This window comes from Phoenix dactylifera, chromosome 8 (assembly GCF_051530095.1).
Source record: "Phoenix dactylifera cultivar Ajwa chromosome 8, Ajwa_hap1_PhDact_Kaust_v1.1, whole genome shotgun sequence".
Taxonomy (NCBI): Eukaryota; Viridiplantae; Streptophyta; class Magnoliopsida; order Arecales; family Arecaceae; genus Phoenix; species Phoenix dactylifera.
This window is the reverse complement of record NC_143197.1, coordinates 7859044-7876553: the sequence shown is the minus strand read 5'-3', so window position 1 is coordinate 7876553 and position 17510 is coordinate 7859044. Positions and strand designations below refer to the sequence as shown.

Below are 17510 nucleotides of genomic sequence, written 5' to 3'. Positions count from 1 at the left end.
ATCTGATTCTGGATCCAGCCGATCATCATTGTTGAGTCACCCTCGATGGCAAAATAGTTAGCCCTCAAAACCTATCTTACATAGATAATACCTGTGCTTCCAAGCATAAAAATCAACATCCTGCTCGCTGTGGTTAGCCTAGAGTTCAGACCCCGGATCACGAACCTAGCTCCACTCACACTGCCATACGGATTAGCAGGTTTGCAAATAACCTACCATACGAATTACTAATTACTAAACTTTAGCACGTGCCTCTCGCGTGACTAGTAGGCTCGCGAAGAGTCCCAATAAATAATCTCCACCACTCCCAAACCCTAACCCTATCGACCTGTCTCCCGTGAGAGCTCCGCCTCGTTCAGGTTTTCTCAGGTACTGCCTCCCATCCTTTCCGCCGACGTTCGTTTCGTTAGATCTGCGTATGCGACACGATCGAAGACTAATTTTTTTTTCTAATATCGTTTTTTTTCCTGGATTTCAATAGTATTTACTCTCTCTCTCTCTCTGCCCTTAATTGATTTTTGGGGTTCAGAAATGGCGAAGTCGAAGAACCACACGGCTCACAACCAGTCCTACAAGGCCCACAAGAACGGAATCAAGAAGCCCCGAAGGCACAGACAGACCTCCACCAAGGGGGTATGGCTCTCTATCTATCTCTTTTACCCTTCCTTTCCTCTCCTTTTAAGTTTGATTTATTTCAATATATCATTTTTTTAATCCCCCAACTTGGATGAACTCGATTCATGAATGTTTTTGTCTAATTGATATATCTAAAAGTTTTTCATATATCATCTGTATTTTGCTCCAAGTTAATTTTTTTTTTCATGTTTTAATGATTTTGGCAATGAAGGTTATTCCATGGCTTTTATTATATGTTTGATCTTACATCTCTGTTTTATTTCATATATTTGCAGATGGATCCAAAGTTTCTGAGGAACCTAAGGTACTCGAGGAAGCACAATAAGAAGAACGGAGCGTCGGGCTCTGAAGCCGAGGAGTAGATCATGGGATATATGATGGGGTTTCTTTTAGGATTTTCAAACTAGAGCTTTGTTATAATTGCACCTTTATATTGTCTCTTGAATTTCTAAGAACATTGGATATGCTCGTGTCTTAATTCAACATTATATGCTTTAGCAGTTGACACTGTGAGTTTGTTTCAGCAACTATGTTTGTCAGATTTTAGAGACAAATGGTCCTTGTATTGTGCCAATTGTCTATTTCTCTCATTTTGATCTAACGAGACCAGTTTTCAACTTTTGAATGGTTTCTGGTATATGAAGTAGGAAGGCCTATAATTGTGGTGAAGATAGATTGGCTTATTTTTCTCGTTTGGTGAGCTAAATTTTAGCTCTGCATATAACTAGTATATGAAACAAGTCACCTACTTTCATATATGGAGCATTGAGGCAATAATATACCTGTTTCTTTCGTGATCCTTCGTAGAAACCCCCCCTTTGCAGTGATAATTATGACATTTATAAGTTCTATCTTACTTCAGAACAGTGCTTTTATACACTAGCTATCCTAAGGCAGCCAGTATATTTTCTTTTTGAGTTTAGCTCTAGAACTTCTGAATCTTCTTAATCGTTTGAGTGATGCGTTGCGGGTATTCGGTTGCTCTTATGGAGTTTTCATGTGGTCATGGACTATGTGGTATAATTTTTCATTCTTGTCAGTTCTTTTGTGGAAGGAAACTAGGGAAATATGCTGTTTAGTATTATTGACTTTTAGTGAATAGCGGGCATTCTGCTCTATCCTAAGATGACCTTCAATTAAAATTCATGGAGGCAGGGTCGTGATTCCAAACAATGGTCTTAAATTACAGGTGTCATGTTGGTTGCTTCTGTGTTTTTATTTTATTTAATGTATCCTCGATAAGCTTACTCTTCACAACTGTGGGCATAATTTACCATAACGTTGTTGGGGAAGTATTATAATACAGATCTGAGGTTGGATTGACCCATGTAGCACGTCTGTTCGTGGCCAATGCAGTGGTTTATATAAGCTGCCTTCGGGTGAATAATGTTTGTTCCTAGCATTGTGGGAAGATATGTGAATCCACAATCTTTCAGAAGCTCCTTAAGAAACTTTGATTTAACAGATTTGCTTCTAATATGACATATCTTTTGTAGATATCATATGTTTAAGCTCTTCTTGTCCAAAGTGGATTTCACTGTTTTGGTGAATAAGATTTTATGAAACAAATAGTGTGAGCATTATCATTGGCGTTGTAACTTCCAAGCAGAGAAGTCTAGTTGTGTGCATGTGTGCTTCGAGATATTGTTCTTGGTATTGGAATTTATGCATGGTTGGTATACATTCGAAAAACATATTCAAGAACAGGTTTGTTGTTTGAATATGTATATGGTTTGTAGATGTTTGGGTGCATGATTTGCAGGTTGTCTTATGGAATTATTGTTTTTGGAGATCGTTGATAGCAACTGTTGTTGGTCCAGCTAATCACTTTTCAGTATTTCCATCTAGTGTATAATTGAGACATCAAAATATGCACTCATGGAAGTTTTAACAAATGCATCTGGTGATATTATTTCTAATGCATCCCTGATGCATATTGGTTACTTCAACTGCTATTCATGAGCTTGTTAGGATTTTTTTCATCGTTTGGCGCGGCAGCGGAGACTTGAAAGAGTTGCTTTCCCTACATTTTAAATTGTTTATTTAGGTCCAGATGAAGCGACATGGTCCTTTGAAATAGCATAGCATCAGCTGGTAGACCTGGAGCTTCCATTTCTTGCTCCAGCGGACAACTGGACGTTAAGAGTTAATTATGATGAATCTGGGATCTCAGTAGGCACTTTGCAGTACCCTTTACAAAGTTGTTGATAAATTGTCCACAAATATTTAAGATTCATAGGCTCTTAATCATTTTAGAGGTTAATTTCATCATGGAAACAGTATCCAGATAGGTACCAGGCATCGGTAACCAAGGCTAGCTACAGATTTAAAGAGTGCAGTGTCAATGCACACCATGTATTAGTAGGAGACCTGGAAACAAGAGTTTATGGAAAGAAGTGCTAGATTGAAAATTTGGTCTTCTGTAATGGAAGAACATTGTTGATTCCTTCTGCCATATATTAGAGAATTTAACTTGTGGCATGCATTTGCCTGTCACTAAATATATGCATGTATGAGGAAAGATTACGGTTCTCTTGTGGATTTCTCCAATGATTAATAGGAGGGAGAATTGTGAACAAATCAAGTGCCAATAAATGTAGAGAAGGGCAAAACAGACTGCTGAACAATCAGAGAGGTGGACAATATAGGAAATGCTTGCGTTTAAGAAATAGGCAAAGCTGTTGGAACTGGGGAGTTCTATGTACAGATATTATTCCTCTTAAAGCAGGTGAATAAAACTCAGTAGCTGTACAAAACTACAAATCTCCAACTACTGTTGCAGCAAACCAGAGAAAAGTTTAATTTGTTGGGCGTTTCACAATCAGAATCGGACACTTCGCATTTCGAGCACAGTAATCGCTGACGCTCCCCAGAAAAGCCCTGGAAAGCACTCAAATCATAAGCACTGGGCATACTCGGAACAAAAAAAATTGTACATATGTTAAAATTTTGCTTATTGTTAATTTATCACCTCTTAATGAAACCATAGCCATGACTTCCCATGACCAACAGGTCAGCTCCCAGCTTCTGCACCATCTCGCAGATCACATCTCTGGCGTCCCCAACGGAAACCTTCACCTCCGCCTTTATCTGATCACATTGTCAGAGAAAAATTCAATTTCATGTGGGTAGTAATAATCTAAGAAGAAATTGCCCCTGCTAATTAAGATTTCAATCTTATTCTTCTGTAGGGGGTTCTGAGTTGCTCGACGAGTTTTGATCTTACATTGCTGTAGCCTTTGCAGATATTCTGAGCTCTCTCCGTGACTGAAACTGCAAGGTCTTTGCTGTATTTGTCCATGGATGCAGTCACCTCATCAGAAAACATATACCCTGAAAAGAATAAAAAAACAAAACAACATAGGTAGCCATGTTTCAGTTCAATAATATTTATTAGAAATTTTCTTTGCACCATCTGGTTATCTCATGCATTTATACCCCTTTTTTTTCTTTTTTTTTTTTTCTTTTTCTAAGCCGGATGATTCATGCAGTTCTAATATGGATACATTAATATGGTGCATGTAGGTTGGATCGAGGGAGTTAATGATTAGCAATGAGGCCAATCAATCTGTAGCTTTGTTAGCCTCTCTGAACATATGCTTTGTTAGCCTCTTTGAACATATACCTAGCCCGAATGTTCTAAAACAAAGAGTGGCACCCTTTTACACTGCTGATGCGATTCTAGATCTAGTCAATCGCTATAGCAGAATCGTCCTCAAGTAAAGTATAACTACTCGCGCGGAGACCGGTCAGCTCAGCCTCAGAACCAATGTGTCTAAGTTATACCCGCTTCAAAATATATTAAAGTATTAGAGAAAACAGACATTATACCATTTTAAACTCCCAATGTGAAGCCCTACTCTGTTTACAAATCATGCTTGCTACCAAACATTGTTTCCCATTCTTTAGGGGTGGCAAAATATGACCCGACCCGCCAACCCGACCCGTGTTCGACCCGCCAACCCGACCCGTGTTCGACCCGCCATAAACAGGTTTGGGTTTGGCCTAAACAGGTTTGGGTCGTAAACAGGTCGACCCGTTTAACCTGTTTATTAATTGGGTCGGATACGGGTTTTAGATGTCTGACCCGTTTAAACCGTTTAACCCGTTTAACTATTGGGCAGGTCTAAACAGGTTAAATGGGTTAAACAAGTTAAATGGGTTAAACAGGTCTAAACAGGTTAAACGGATCTAAACAGGCATAAACAAGTCGGGTTGGGCAGGTTAAACAGGTTGGGTTGGGCAGGTTAAACAGGTCTAAACAGGTTAAACGGATCAGGTTGGGCAAACAGGTTAAACAGGTCGGGTCGGGTCGGGTTGGGTAAACAGGTTACCTGTTTATTAAACAGGTTAAACGGGTCGGGTTACCTGTTTAATAAACATGTCAGGTTCAGGTTGTAATTTCTGACCTGTTTAATAAACAGGTCGGGTTCAGATTCATAATTTTCTGACCCGACCTGCATGTGACCCGACCCGACCCGATTGCCACCCCTACCATTCTTTCTCGACCAGAAGAAAGGCAGAAAGAAAGGGCTTTGCTTCTGATTTCATAAGCAACGAATTGACAACACAACAGATACTTATTCTATCAGATTTTAATTTCGATGTTTCTCTTCCCAATATCTTCTCCAAAACTTGGCACAGTGCTTGAAAGCAAACAAAAATCCCAATGCAGCAACAATGAACTCATGTCTACTGTGATTACTTAAGGGGTCATCTTATGTGAAGTGCTGCTCCTAATTCGCATACACAATCAACCAAAGCAACATAGCCCAGATGACTCGCGAGCCATACACAAGAAGCTTTCAAAGTATCGATCAATCCATTTTTAAACTCTTAAAGCATGCACTCGTTCCATCAATCGGTGTTAGGATAAGTTTGACATAGAAAAGTAATTAACAAATCAAGGTGAACAAGGACACGTGCAGTGCTGTGGGTAATGGGTCATACCGGTACCGTCCAACGGGGAGTACACCGGAGGCGGAGGGCGGACGTAGAGAAGGATAAGCGTGTCCCGAACAGTAGATCCCTCTCCGGCGGAGTGGATGAGGTTGCGGAGGCACCATTGGAGGGCGTGGATGCTCTCCTCGCTCTCGTCCACCGCCACCACTATCCTCCGCTCCTCCATCGCCGCCGCGTCGGCCATCTCTCCCACGCCAAACCAAGAATTAGAAGAAGGATTTAGATGATGCACGGTGTGGGATGGGCTGGATCGATCCGTTCATTTTAAATGGCGGCGAGGCTTCGCCGTCGGTTTGACGGTTTGGTGGTTTCCGGTTTGGAGTTCCACGGTTTCCAAGATCTGGTTTAGATTCATTGTCTCATCTCGAACAGCAGACAGCAACTATGTCGATGGGGATTTGGGTTGACGGGCACTAGCCTTGGTCGGGAATTGGAGCGAACACGCGTCAGTTGTCGGTTCGGATCAGAATACGTGTTTGGTGTTGGTGATAAGTCAGAAAAAGCGGAGGTTTTGATGCCAAAACTGGGGAGGTGGAAACCGGTACGGCTAAGCCGGGTTGAGTTCGGCGGACGTGGAATTGGTCGGGCCTCAGGATGAAGCTTCTGGAGATAAAGGATGGAAGAAGTTATCCTCTTCCGGCCAGCTGTGAATGGGATAAAGAGGAGGAGAAAAAAAGTTCTAACCTTTCTTCTTAATGGAGAGGCACGAGCAGCTGGACTCCTAGTCAAAATATCCCTTGGATTCTTTCATGGCTGGCTTGTCGGATAAGATTAAATTTACTTTTAACAGACAAGATAGAACTTTGTAAGATGACGTCGCATTATATTTGGTATGTTTGGGTATCTTAATGGTAGAATTAGATATAGTTAACAAAAAAAGTTTGCTTGAAGTCAATTTCATGGTTTTGATATGATTTATTGCCTTCAGCTTATTAGTTGAGCCACTGAGCTAGTCCCCGTCGGTACTTATGAGATCTAAATAATTATATGTCAGGATTTGTGCAAACATATATTTAGTTCCACATTATTTATTTACTGAATAAATCTTGAATACTTATATAGGATCAAAAAATTTAAATAATACTTTCTGGCTAGTTTTTTTTGAACAAGATCCTGCGTTGTTACAATTGATATCAGAGTGGACTTATCGCATAACCTATGTGGACGAGAGAACACTGTAGTACGGATTCATTGGGACTAATCACGGGCCGATCGTGGTGCTTATGATTAGATTTGAATAGATTTGAACCCGTACAAGCATGTGTTTAGTCTCACATTGATTATTTACTGGGGAGATATTTGGATAAAATATGCAGAACTTCTAGAATCAGAATGATATTATGCAAATATGAAGAATTATTGGGAGACTTGGATTGATATTAAAAATTGAGGAGTATTTCGTAATGAAGATGACTAGGGACCGAGGTAGAGCCTCGCAGTTGATCCACTGAATCAAGCATGGGTCTTAACATGTGACCCTAATTTATGTTGATCTTGTAGAATGCCTTAATTTATGTTGGATGATAAGAAATCTATATATTGTTTCCACCTTCATAATAGATCCTTAATGTAAATGGATATGCATAATAATTCGATCGCAACTAGCAATCTAGTCACCATCATGGGTTAGGTCAAATGGTACTACCTCTTGCCCAAGCGGCAAAGGAAGAGTGTTCGGTTCCAAATTGGAGTCACCCTTTAGGGGGTGCGGTGGGAATACAAAGTTGAAAGGTGGGATTGGCCCCTCCAAATCTCAAGTGAGAAAAAGAGAAAAAAATAGCATCCTAGTCACCTAATTTCACCTATTAGGTTCCGAAAGTTCAGATTAAATTCTAATCAAGATCCATGGGAAAGCGATATTATTGGCCTTAATCCATTAAGATGTGTTTGCTTCAATCTAATTCACATGATATTTTTATTAGCTCTTTAAGTAGGCTTGCTTTGCGTTTGGATTGTCACCTCTCTTAAGCTAGCCAATCTTGTAATGAACTTTGAAGATCTTAGCAGAAAAATATTGTATCCCAACTTTATGGAGCATTGATCAAATTTTAGCTTCAAGATATCCTGAAGAGAAATTTCTGAGTCTACAATGATTAGAGAATGAGAAGGAAAATAATATAGAATAGGAGGTTAATTCTATGATTTTTTTTGATGACACAAGAAACATAGCTCACGCGACTTAAATATTTTATTCATTTCATATTCATTTTATATGGTGATAGTCTATGATCTAATGCCATGTGGATTGTACATCGATATTACCCGGTTTCTCAAGCTCCTAAGTCATTGTCTTTCATCTCTTAGCATAGAGGGTCAAGGAGAATATAAGTGATATTCCCTAAAGCCTGTAGTAGCATTCAAGAGAGCTATGAGTTGATTAATGATTATTATGGTCTGGTCTCATGATTTCTTTAACCATCGCTCGATTGAACAACAATACAATATGACGTGCACTACAATTATAAACAAGTCATCATTCCAATCATGATGCCAACAATTATGCCCAAGGTTCATTGGACTTCTTAAACCATACGTCTCTTGACAACATCGGAGTTAATTTGATGCCTTGAGGAGACGTAATTAACTTAGTGTTTTTGGTTCAGGGTCAAAAATGCATGCAATACGGCTTTACGTAGATGGAACATGCATGAGATCATACTTGGTGGTTACCCTCAAGTCACAACTTGGTGAAACCAAAAAAGTAAAGATTTCCTTGAAACCTTGGCTTGATTTTGGTTGAGCAACGAAATCAACACGAATCCATAATTAAAACATAATAAACCAGAAATGCGTGCATTGCTTAGATGAGAAATGTATGAGCTCATACTTGGTGAGACCTAAAAGGTAAAAATTTCCTTGAAACCCTGCCTTGATTTGGGTTAAGTAACGAAATCAACATAAATCCACACTAAAATAATATACATGCTTCAAAGTTGAACCCCAGTAAATGCAAAAGTTGTAATTTGTTAATATGCTGCAGAAACCTTTACTTTTACATTCTAATACAACAATCCTCCATAATCGATAATTCAGCCAATAATAATTGTGCATTACAAGCATCTCAAGTTATAATTTTCAACTAATTATTTAGTTTATCCACACACTTAAAATCTATATAGATATTTAGATTGAAAATAATATAGCAATCAAGTCTGTTGATCCACCTAGCTTGCTTTTTTTTTTTTTTTCATTCCACAATATTTGGATTGGATCTTTGATTGATACAAAACCATCCATAAAATGGAGAGAAAAATAAGCAGTCTTCAGTGCTTAGGCCTTTTCACGATCAAAACAGGGCACTTTGCACGCTGTGCACAATGATTGCTCACGCTTCCCAGAAAGGCCCTGCAAAATTTAGCACGAATCTTAATGACGGCTGTTCCCGTGACAGCAATGCTACCGTAATTTTATCATGTGAAAGTGTTAATCGTGTGCGATACATGGAAGGAAATCCAACGTACCTCTTGATCGGACCGTAACCATGGTTTCCCATCACCAACATATTAGCTCCCATCTTTTCCACCACCTCACAGATCACGTCCCTCGGATCTCCTGTCTCCACCCGCGTCTCCATCTTCACCTAATGTATCAAAATCATCATCAGCACCGGCCATCATGAAATGGACATCTAAGGAAGGCCTAAGAGAAAGAACGGTGTACATCGGGGAAATCGGCGCAAATTCGCTTGGCCTTCTCCATTACCGCTTCCGCCGCCGCGTTGCCGAACCGTTCCATGGCTGCCATCATATCCGAGGAAAACAGATAGCCTAAAAATCACAATTAATTACCAAAAACGCCATAAAACGAAAGCCGAGGGGGAAAAAAAACCCCTTCGGATCCGAACTCGAACCCTTTTCTTACCCGTTCCGTCCATTGCCGGGAAGAGGAAACGAGAGGGCCGGACGTGGAGAAGGATAAGGGTGTCCTTGACATCATCGTCCTCCTCCGCCGCCGCCGCCGGCGGGGGAGACACCACGTTCTGGAGGCACCAGGTGAGAGCGTACATGCTCTCGTCCCCCTCGTCCACCGCCACCACGATCCGCCGCCCCTTCTCCGCCATCGCCGCCTGGAATCTCCGCCTTAAAACAACCGGGAATCTACGGACCAGAACTGGAATCTAGTCGTCGTCGTTCGAGATCTCCAGTGGTTGAGTAGGATTTATGGAGGGGCGGAGGCCCTGGTTTGGGGATCCCGGTGCATGGCCGGTTTGAGAAAAAAATGGGGGCTGCCCGCAGTTTCTTCGAGCTATTCCCAGAAATTGACCTTATCCTGTTGCTTCGATGCCTACGTGGGAGAGTGGGCTTGTAGTGGCGTTTTTGTGATTTAGAAGAAATAGGAGGGTTGTTTGGTGGTTGGGCGCTGTTGATGGCGACTGAATTCATAAAAGAAGGGAGGGTGGAGAAAGAACAGCGGCATCGAGTATTCGAGACACTGCGGTCGTTTTCTTGGTCTTTCCATTCAAGAAAAAAGAATGGGGGTCGAATTTTTTATTTTTATTTTTATGGCCACCGGAAAACTGCCACGGAAGGGGGAATCATACGCAATTAGATAGGTTGGAGACCACTCGAATATTTCCTATTCCCTAATTCGAGTTCGATTTCAAGTTTATCATCTGCTGTTTGAGATTTTTTTTTTTTTTTTAAACGTAGGTGGAGTACCAAGTTGATATAAAGTCGTCCACAATTAGATTTAGATCTGATTGGTTAGAGGTAAATACAAAACTAAACCGATTTAAATTAATTTTTTAAATTTTAAATCGAAATTGAAATTGTACCGATTATCTAAAAAACTGTTTGAAAATGATTTGAGAAATTCGGACCAATTTAATTCGATTTATCATATTGATGATCAATGGGTTGGATTAAATATGCTTGGCTAAATCTAAATATAAAAATTTTATTTTATATATGAGAACATACACACACAAAGAGAGAGACATACATACATATATTCATACACACACATACATACATATGGGTTGGGTCAGATCAAGTCGGGCCGATTTGAACTAATTTTTTAAAAACATAAATTAAAACTGAAATCAAACCAAAATTTAAAAAGTCGGAATAAAGTGAACCAAAAAGCAGTTCAAATTAGGTTGTTGTTCGATAGAGTTTTTTTGCACATCCCTAAGTTAACCTAGCAAATTTAATGCTTAGCTTAGTGTGAAATTAGAATCAAAGGAGTAATAAAATGAAGTAAGCTTTGTTGGAGGAAAATAAATTGCCCCGAAGCACGTGAATGCGTCGCCGGCACGTAACCAAGACGTTCGACCTGGAGACGTCCGATCTGAAGACGCCCGACCTAGAGGCGCCCGACCTGAAAACGCTCGGCTTCAGAGGCGCCCGACCTCAGAGCTCCCGATCTGGCGCCCGATCAGGCGCTCGACCTCGAGACGTCCGACCCGGGCACCCGACCTTAACATTCTCGACCTTGGAAGCTCGGCCTCACCATCCACCCGCCGCGATCATATCCTTCTGTAGCTCGACCGGGGACCATGCCCTGCTACCGCTGTCAACAATTAATGCGCATGTCCTCTACTGATCTCCGGCTCACTCAACAATCAATGCGTATGGCCTCTGCTGATCTCCGGCTCACTCAACAATTAATGCGCATGCTACCTACGGATCTCAAGCCCTCCACGGCAAACAGCTGATCCGCTCGGCTACGTCCGATCAGCCATGACGACTCATTGGCTCCGGCCTGATCTCCTACGGCAATGCATTAATTCACACGTCGTGCATTAATTTATACAATATGCTCAATCATGACGGTAACCCGTTCGCCCCGTCACATCACAGGTAATCCTGTACCCCTCTATAAAAGAAAAACCCCTTCATCTTAGAGGGGGTTGGACTCTGAAACTCCTGAGACATATTTCCTCTCCCCCTATACATTTACCCTCTCTAACTTAGACATCGGATGGCCGGCGCTGGAAATCCCGGCCACCGGCTTTTTGCAGATCTCCCGAAGGACGCCGCTCGCCGACGGACTGCCACCCGCTACGAAGCTCCTCCTTCTCAGCCGACGGCTTCCCCCGGGTCCAATTTCCAGCAACAAGCTTGATTTAAAATTTCATGCTTGGAATTAATTTCAAACCGTCTTGAGCAGACGCAAGTTGAACGAATAAGGCTTGGTTGTACCATTTTAAGTGTGTGCGCTTTTTTGTTGGTTACACTGCAGTGTGTTAACTGTGCTCATCCAATCTAGACTTAGATCTCTCATGAGGTCCAATTGTCTAAATTAGGATATCAGGTATATAGTAGAGTTATTTCTCAAGAAGTTAAAGTCAAGATGTGAACCCAGAGCAAAGTAGGAAATATGAGTTTAACCTTTTCTTTTTGGAATTTTTTCCAATTAAATCCTTGATATTATACATATTTCTGTATTACCTCCCCTTTTTATATTTATAAAATAATTCTTGTAAAGTTCTTAGTTGACATAAATTAATCCTTTTGCTAGTCTTTGTTGATCAAATTCTAATTAAGATTAACCAGAATTGCAGAAGGACGTTCCTGGTTAACCCAAACGCAAAGCAATATGGGTTCAACATATAGCCATTCTTTCTGTTGACAATTTCTATACTTCTCGTTCTCCACATGATGCATGGGTCTGTCAATAATAAGATGATCCTAAACAAAAGCTGCCACAAGCTGATCTATCAACTTATATTAGTTCTTCTGTTAGGAAAGTTCTCCCGTTTGTTTCTTCCAAAGAAAACTTATAGCCAAGATCAACTGATCCCAAGCTGATTTGTGAAGTTCATTAATCCTTCTTCTTCTCCAAACAGTCCAGAGGGAAGAAATAGAGGGTGGATGGCCTTCAAACTTCAAATTATCTATGCAAAGGGCCATGATTCCATGAAACAAGAAGATGGCAATTAGTTTCGAAAGAAACATAGCAGAAGGGGCATTCAACGCTTACATTCCATCCATTTTTTCTCGAAAGGATCTCCCAAAGCTAGCATGGAGCAGATTTCTTATAGCCAACTACTTGGAAGTTGTTTGGTTCGTGAGAAGAAAAGAGGAGAAAGTGTGGCTAATGGAGAAAGAAAAATTATCTCATGTAAAAATTATCAAAGTAGATATTTCATGGAAATAAAATTTTCACATTTCAAATGAGAATATGAGATGAAAAAATTTAATTTCCATGTGCACGAAACCGAGGTAATTTTTTTTTCTAAAAGTGTCATTAAGCTTTTAGATATAATGGGGCCAAATGTTTTCTTTTATTAAAGATATAACATGTATTTTACATAACTTTTATTAAAAACTACTTTCTCAGGCATCACATATCCAGGTATCAGCTTTCACAAAAAATATTTTAGTATAGAAAAATTCTTTCCACGGACCAAATGGTCCTTAAAGACAGCGTGCTTCCTTAAGGCATCCTTATAATTATAAAAAAAACATCATTATGATTATGATGCTTCTGAAAACATATGGCGAGCAGCGCATGATTGATTTATGCTTCATAATTTGTTTTCTATTTCTTGAGGGGCTAGATGAAGAGATCTAGGGTTGAACGATGATGAGAATTCGGAAAGCAGATGGAGAAGAGGGGAGTTTGAATCCGTGGCAGGGGTTTGAGGTCTGGAGGAGGTGTTACGTGAGAAGAAAATGGAAGTTTGAATCCTGTTTTTAGTCCCATGGAAATTGACCCTGCAAATTAATTTTAAATCATTTTCTTTTCCAAGAAATAAATTAAAATTTATATGTTATTACGAGACCACCTCTCTGTAAATGGACGTGCTTCTAACCTATTGTTAAATATATTTCAAGTCAGAATATGATTGTTAAAAATACTTCAAGTAATATGATGTTGCAACCATGTATTTAATGGTTGTTTCTTTGAAAGATTATAACATGGATATCTTGTTTCGGTGCTAGTAAAAAATTTATAAAAAAATTAAAAAATTAGATGTAATCTGAACTATCCTGCTAGACGGAGAAATGGTCGATCACATTGAGTAGGGTTTTCATGAGAAAATATTGCGATGATCAATAATTGTGTCTAGATTCGAGTTTGGGGAAAAGGCAAGGATGAGGGAGTTGAAGTTGTGAATGGAAGGATATCTTTTGATTTGGTGATCATCGTGAAGATCATGACTAATATTACATATTATGTATGGTTGGTGATGCATTTTATTGTAGCTGATTGCACATACCATATATGAGGGTCATAGGAAGCCATGAATACCACAGTTGCTTGACTCTTTGAAAGAATCATGTGATGAATCTTGCAACAGTTCCCATACAGAACAATGGCTTGCCTAACTACATTGTCCGAGAGAATTGTTTCCTCTTGGAACTGTTGGTAAAATGCAATAAAAAATTAATGATGCCTCAAATTTTTTTCTTCTCTTTGTGTAATTAAATGAGATATCACTTACGAAGCAAAAAAAATCTCTACATAAGCAATTGTCAAGCAAAATAATCAAGCAATCCATAAAAAAGAAAATAATGAGATTACAGTAGGCCCTCTCTAGTTCAACTAAAGGCTATATAAACACCATCAAGATTGAATCTTGGTTTCCACAACCAAAATATTGATCACCAATAAGACGGATTTCAACAATAAACAACAAAATAGAGGATAGATCTCACGAAGTGTTGATGCCCGAAATAATTATTTTTTAAAGATCCAAACCATTCAAGCTGCATCCGAAAACACCATGTAATTTCAGCCAAAATCAACTATCTAATCATAAGACAAAATAGGAAATTTTTCTCTTCTTCTTATTAACGTTACTCAGTTTTGTACGGTTACCATACCACCTGGACATATTACCTTAATTTGTTTTGGGAACAAATTAAGGCTGACTAGACGTATAACAGCGCAAGTGTGAAGAACTAAATTGGTAGTCAAGCAACGGACTGGCCGTAAATTTCCCAAGGTAATTGCGGAGTCCTATTGGAATTTGGAAGAACAACTCATGGCACGAGTGGGAAAACTGATTTTATAGGAAAGTATCACAGTATTTATACACCAGGACCCCGAATCATCATGGGCGGCCCACAAGTTCCCCCTTTGGATCTCCTCCCTCTCGTCCCCTCTCCTTCGATCGGCATGGCCTCCTCCCATTCGCATCATCGTCTCCCTTGGAAACACGGCGAATTGGTGTTCTGCCTCAAGTCAGAGACATCCGTCGGCGCCGACGTCGGCCGGCCCCACATGCTCGTCGAGGTCACGCTGAGCTTCTTCATGAAGTTCGCAATTCCCTCGCCGGTTGAAGGAGGATTCTATCGCTTCGGCTGTCATATTACGCCACGCGAGCGCTACATGCTTCCGGTCGATAACCCATCGCTGTGCTTCTCGACGCCCGATGCCTCCGCGAAGACCGCTGCTATGTTGGTCCCAGACGCGAAGCCGCGGCTCGGTGAAATTCTCCGACTTCTGGTGCCGGACATATCGCGCTTCGCTCACGCCACGATGAAGAGTGCAGAGTCTCAGGGGCATACGGCCATGAAGGTGAGCGTCGAAGCCGTCGCCATTGTGAAGGTGAATTTCGACATGGTAGAGAAATATTGGAGGCTTCGGCCGGGCGATGATGATGAGGAAGAGTCGCTAGGGACCTGCGCGGTGTGTCTCGGTGAAATACGGAAAGAACGGTTCTGGCCTGCAAGACTTGCATGCTCTCATACGTTCCACCTCAGATGCATAGCTCTTTGGCTGCAGCGGCAGAATTCTTGCCCCTTATGTAGATCAGAGCAGCACATAATCGTAGATGCTTAGCTTGGGTTTCTTATTTTCTTATTTTATCTAAGTTTAGTCGGACAAGTATTTTGTTTTTCAAGCCAATGTTAAACTTATGAAAGTTTAGTTTAATTTGATTAGTGAGTTTCATGGAGCAGAAAGGATTTCTCAATATTTCCCTGATCATTGTTATAATTGGTTTATGGTGTATATAGTTATTTGGAGATTTGAGTTGATTTTGCTGGGGTTGGTATCAAATTCTAGCATGATAATTCTATTGCGAACTTTAATATTTCAGCATTATCTGAATCTCAGTATTCTGCTTTGTTTCTTAGTTCTTGAGGTTAATAGGGTTCAGGGTCCTTGACAATGGTGACTCTTGAACTCAATATGCAAGACTTTATTTTTTAGTGGAAGTAGAAGGTGGTGAAGCTTTTATCTTGTAGTGGGAGAGAGAGTGCATGGTTTTTGTAAAGACGAGGAGAGAGAAGGAGAAAATTCTTTTTGGTCTTTAAAAGTGAGTCAAACTTATATTTTCTTTTGAATAAGTTTGTTTTTCTCTCTTAATTTTTTTTCTTTCTTCTTCCGTTGTTGCTTGATTTAATTGAGTTTGTTATGGATCATGGACTAGCATGTTTGACCTATACTGAGTAGCATGCCGTTCTATATCATGTGTTTCGATATTTCAGCCGATGACTCTTTGATCATTGCACTTCTTGACCCATGATGCTTCGCATAAGGTTCTTGCATCGTCAATCCTTACAAGGTGTCCACTACTCGATAAACTCTGGTATTACAATCATGGAGGTGTATTAGTTGGGAGAGCACCATAGGGCAGATTACCTTAGATATAAGAGGAGCAGGGAGAGTCATGAGGGGCTTGTGCAGCCTGCCTTGACAAAGTAAAGAGGAGGAGGGGGTCTTGGCAGCCACATTTGTTCTGCTTGAGATGCATCTTTGCATGGCTGCAGCAGGAGAATTCTTGCCCCTTGTGTAGATCAAGGCAGCCCATATTGTTATAGATGCTTGGCTAGGGTTTCTTACCTTATGAAAGTTTAGTTGCTGACATATTTAATCCATCGCAACTCGCCGAGTTACAGTGAGCTAGTTTTTTCTTTTAATTATGTGAGGATAATAGTGAGCATGATTGTTAAGTAGTATTATAAGCAAGTGGAGCAGAAAACATTTGTTGATTTTCCGCTAGATATTGTTGAGGTGATCTTCCCCATCTTCATGGTCTTATTGGTTCATGGAGTAATTTAGAGCTTCCAATGGTGATTCGTCCTGAGTCGGTGGATTTTGCCGGACATATCCTAACTACCAACTAGAGATGATCATAGGCTGAGCTTAGGTATAGAAAATATCAATTTTTACGTAAGCTCGGCTCGATGCCTGATTAAAATGAATAGAGTTTAGGTTAGAGGCCCGATTTATGATTAGCTCTACTGCCAACGTTGATACTTTAGAAGAAACAAGAACCCACCATTAGTCAGATAACTTTGGGTCTAGTACCATCTATATATGTGGGTTTCTATTCTCGTTTTTTTTTTTGGGTTATATAATTTCGGTTTACTTTTGGCAATTAGTTTAGCTTTTGACATGGATATAGTTGGCCCAACCTGAATGAACCAATTGTCACGAGTAAAAATTTAAGAAGGATTCATCTTCTGATAAAAAAAAAAGTGATGATTTTTCTAAAATAAAAAGAAAATTGTATTTGATTGAAATTTGTTCAGGAGTTAGATTTATTAGTTGCAAGAGACCTTCACGAGAATGATAGAACTTTGTTTTGACACCTGAAATATTGAAAACAAACATCAGGTTAGAAAAATTATAGCCTTAGTAAACTGCACATTCCTATTAAGTCATGAATATAGTAGGCTATCTCCCAAAGCTACCCCAAATAGCCAAGTTGGTGTATGAGAGGTCTCTTGACTCTCTTAGATCAATATATAGAGGGGGAAAAAAAGCCTTTTTATAAATTTTACATTCAATTTCTTTTCCTGTTATATTTTATTTTTGTTTGCCAAACTTTGTTTCCCATTTATTTAATTATGTAAAGAATATTAACTTGTTGTTTTGTAAACGGCATCGCAATTGGCCCATGTTGAGAGCGGGGATGGATCATATGTAAAATTTTGAATGGGCCCGACCCCTTATTAAGAGAAGGTCTCATATTTGGATCTCGAACCCAACCACACAAGAACCTCTCATGA

General features: G+C 40.0%; 3 protein-coding genes across 5 annotated transcripts; 1 reads left to right on the top strand and 2 right to left on the bottom strand.

Annotated features, from left to right (window-relative positions):
* The first annotated feature begins 219 nt into the window (after window positions 1–219).
* LOC148702640 (large ribosomal subunit protein eL29z-like) lies at window positions 220–1253 on the top strand. 2 transcript variants are annotated; one of them, XM_088702667.2, is made up of 3 exons: window positions 220–369; window positions 530–633; window positions 912–1253. In XM_088702667.2, exons 2-3 carry the CDS (start codon window positions 532–534, stop codon window positions 996–998), a joined length of 189 nt encoding a protein of 62 aa, XP_088558793.1. In that variant the 5' UTR covers window positions 220–369; window positions 530–531; the 3' UTR covers window positions 999–1253. The 2 variants fall into 2 exon arrangements, with proteins under 2 accessions (XP_088558793.1, XP_088558794.1); XM_088702668.2 differs by having other exon boundaries at window positions 254–369; window positions 482–633.
* A 2019-nt stretch (window positions 1254–3272) lies between these two features.
* On the bottom strand, window positions 3273–5917 carry LOC120110201 (Adenine nucleotide alpha hydrolases-like superfamily protein). The gene is made up of 4 exons (XM_088702666.2): window positions 5587–5917; window positions 3863–3969; window positions 3608–3726; window positions 3273–3516 (listed from the first exon to the last, which is right to left on the bottom strand). Exons 1-4 carry the CDS (start codon window positions 5780–5782, stop codon window positions 3435–3437), a joined length of 504 nt encoding a protein of 167 aa, XP_088558792.1. The 5' UTR covers window positions 5783–5917; the 3' UTR covers window positions 3273–3434.
* A 2625-nt stretch (window positions 5918–8542) lies between these two features.
* Window positions 8543–9852, bottom strand: LOC103700958 (universal stress protein PHOS32-like). 2 transcript variants are annotated; one of them, XM_088702664.2, is made up of 4 exons: window positions 9460–9852; window positions 9259–9365; window positions 9060–9178; window positions 8543–8943 (listed from the first exon to the last, which is right to left on the bottom strand). In XM_088702664.2, exons 1-4 carry the CDS (start codon window positions 9656–9658, stop codon window positions 8862–8864), a joined length of 507 nt encoding a protein of 168 aa, XP_088558790.1. In that variant the 5' UTR covers window positions 9659–9852; the 3' UTR covers window positions 8543–8861. The 2 variants fall into 2 exon arrangements, with proteins under 2 accessions (XP_088558790.1, XP_088558791.1); XM_088702665.2 differs by having other exon boundaries at window positions 9259–9335; window positions 9460–9850.
* Between the last annotated feature and the right edge of the window lie 7658 nt (window positions 9853–17510).

Bases quoted from the DNA above. Each gene is read 5' to 3' on its own strand.
- LOC120110201 (XM_088702666.2), bottom strand. From the start codon at position 5,782: ATGGCCGACGCGGCGGCGATGGAGGAGCGGAGGATAGTGGTGGCGGTG. The intron at 3,727-3,862 runs GTAAGATCAAAA...CAATGTGATCAG, and splicing joins TCTGCAAAGGCTACAGCAAT to ATAAAGGCGGAGGTGAAGGT. The intron at 3,517-3,607 runs GTGATAAATTAA...AGTGCTTTCCAG, and splicing joins GGCTATGGTTTCATTAAGAG to GGCTTTTCTGGGGAGCGTCA.
- LOC103700958 (XM_088702664.2), bottom strand. From the start codon at position 9,658: ATGGCGGAGAAGGGGCGGCGGATCGTGGTGGCGGTGGACGAGGGGGAC. The intron at 9,366-9,459 runs GTAAGAAAAGGG...TGTGATTTTTAG, and splicing joins CCCGGCAATGGACGGAACGG to GCTATCTGTTTTCCTCGGAT. The intron at 8,944-9,059 runs GTACGTTGGATT...TAAATTTTGCAG, and splicing joins GGTTACGGTCCGATCAAGAG to GGCCTTTCTGGGAAGCGTGA.
- LOC148702640 (XM_088702667.2), top strand. From the start codon at position 532: ATGGCGAAGTCGAAGAACCACACGGCTCACAACCAGTCCTACAAGGCC. The intron at 634-911 runs GTATGGCTCTCT...ATATATTTGCAG, and splicing joins GACAGACCTCCACCAAGGGG to ATGGATCCAAAGTTTCTGAG.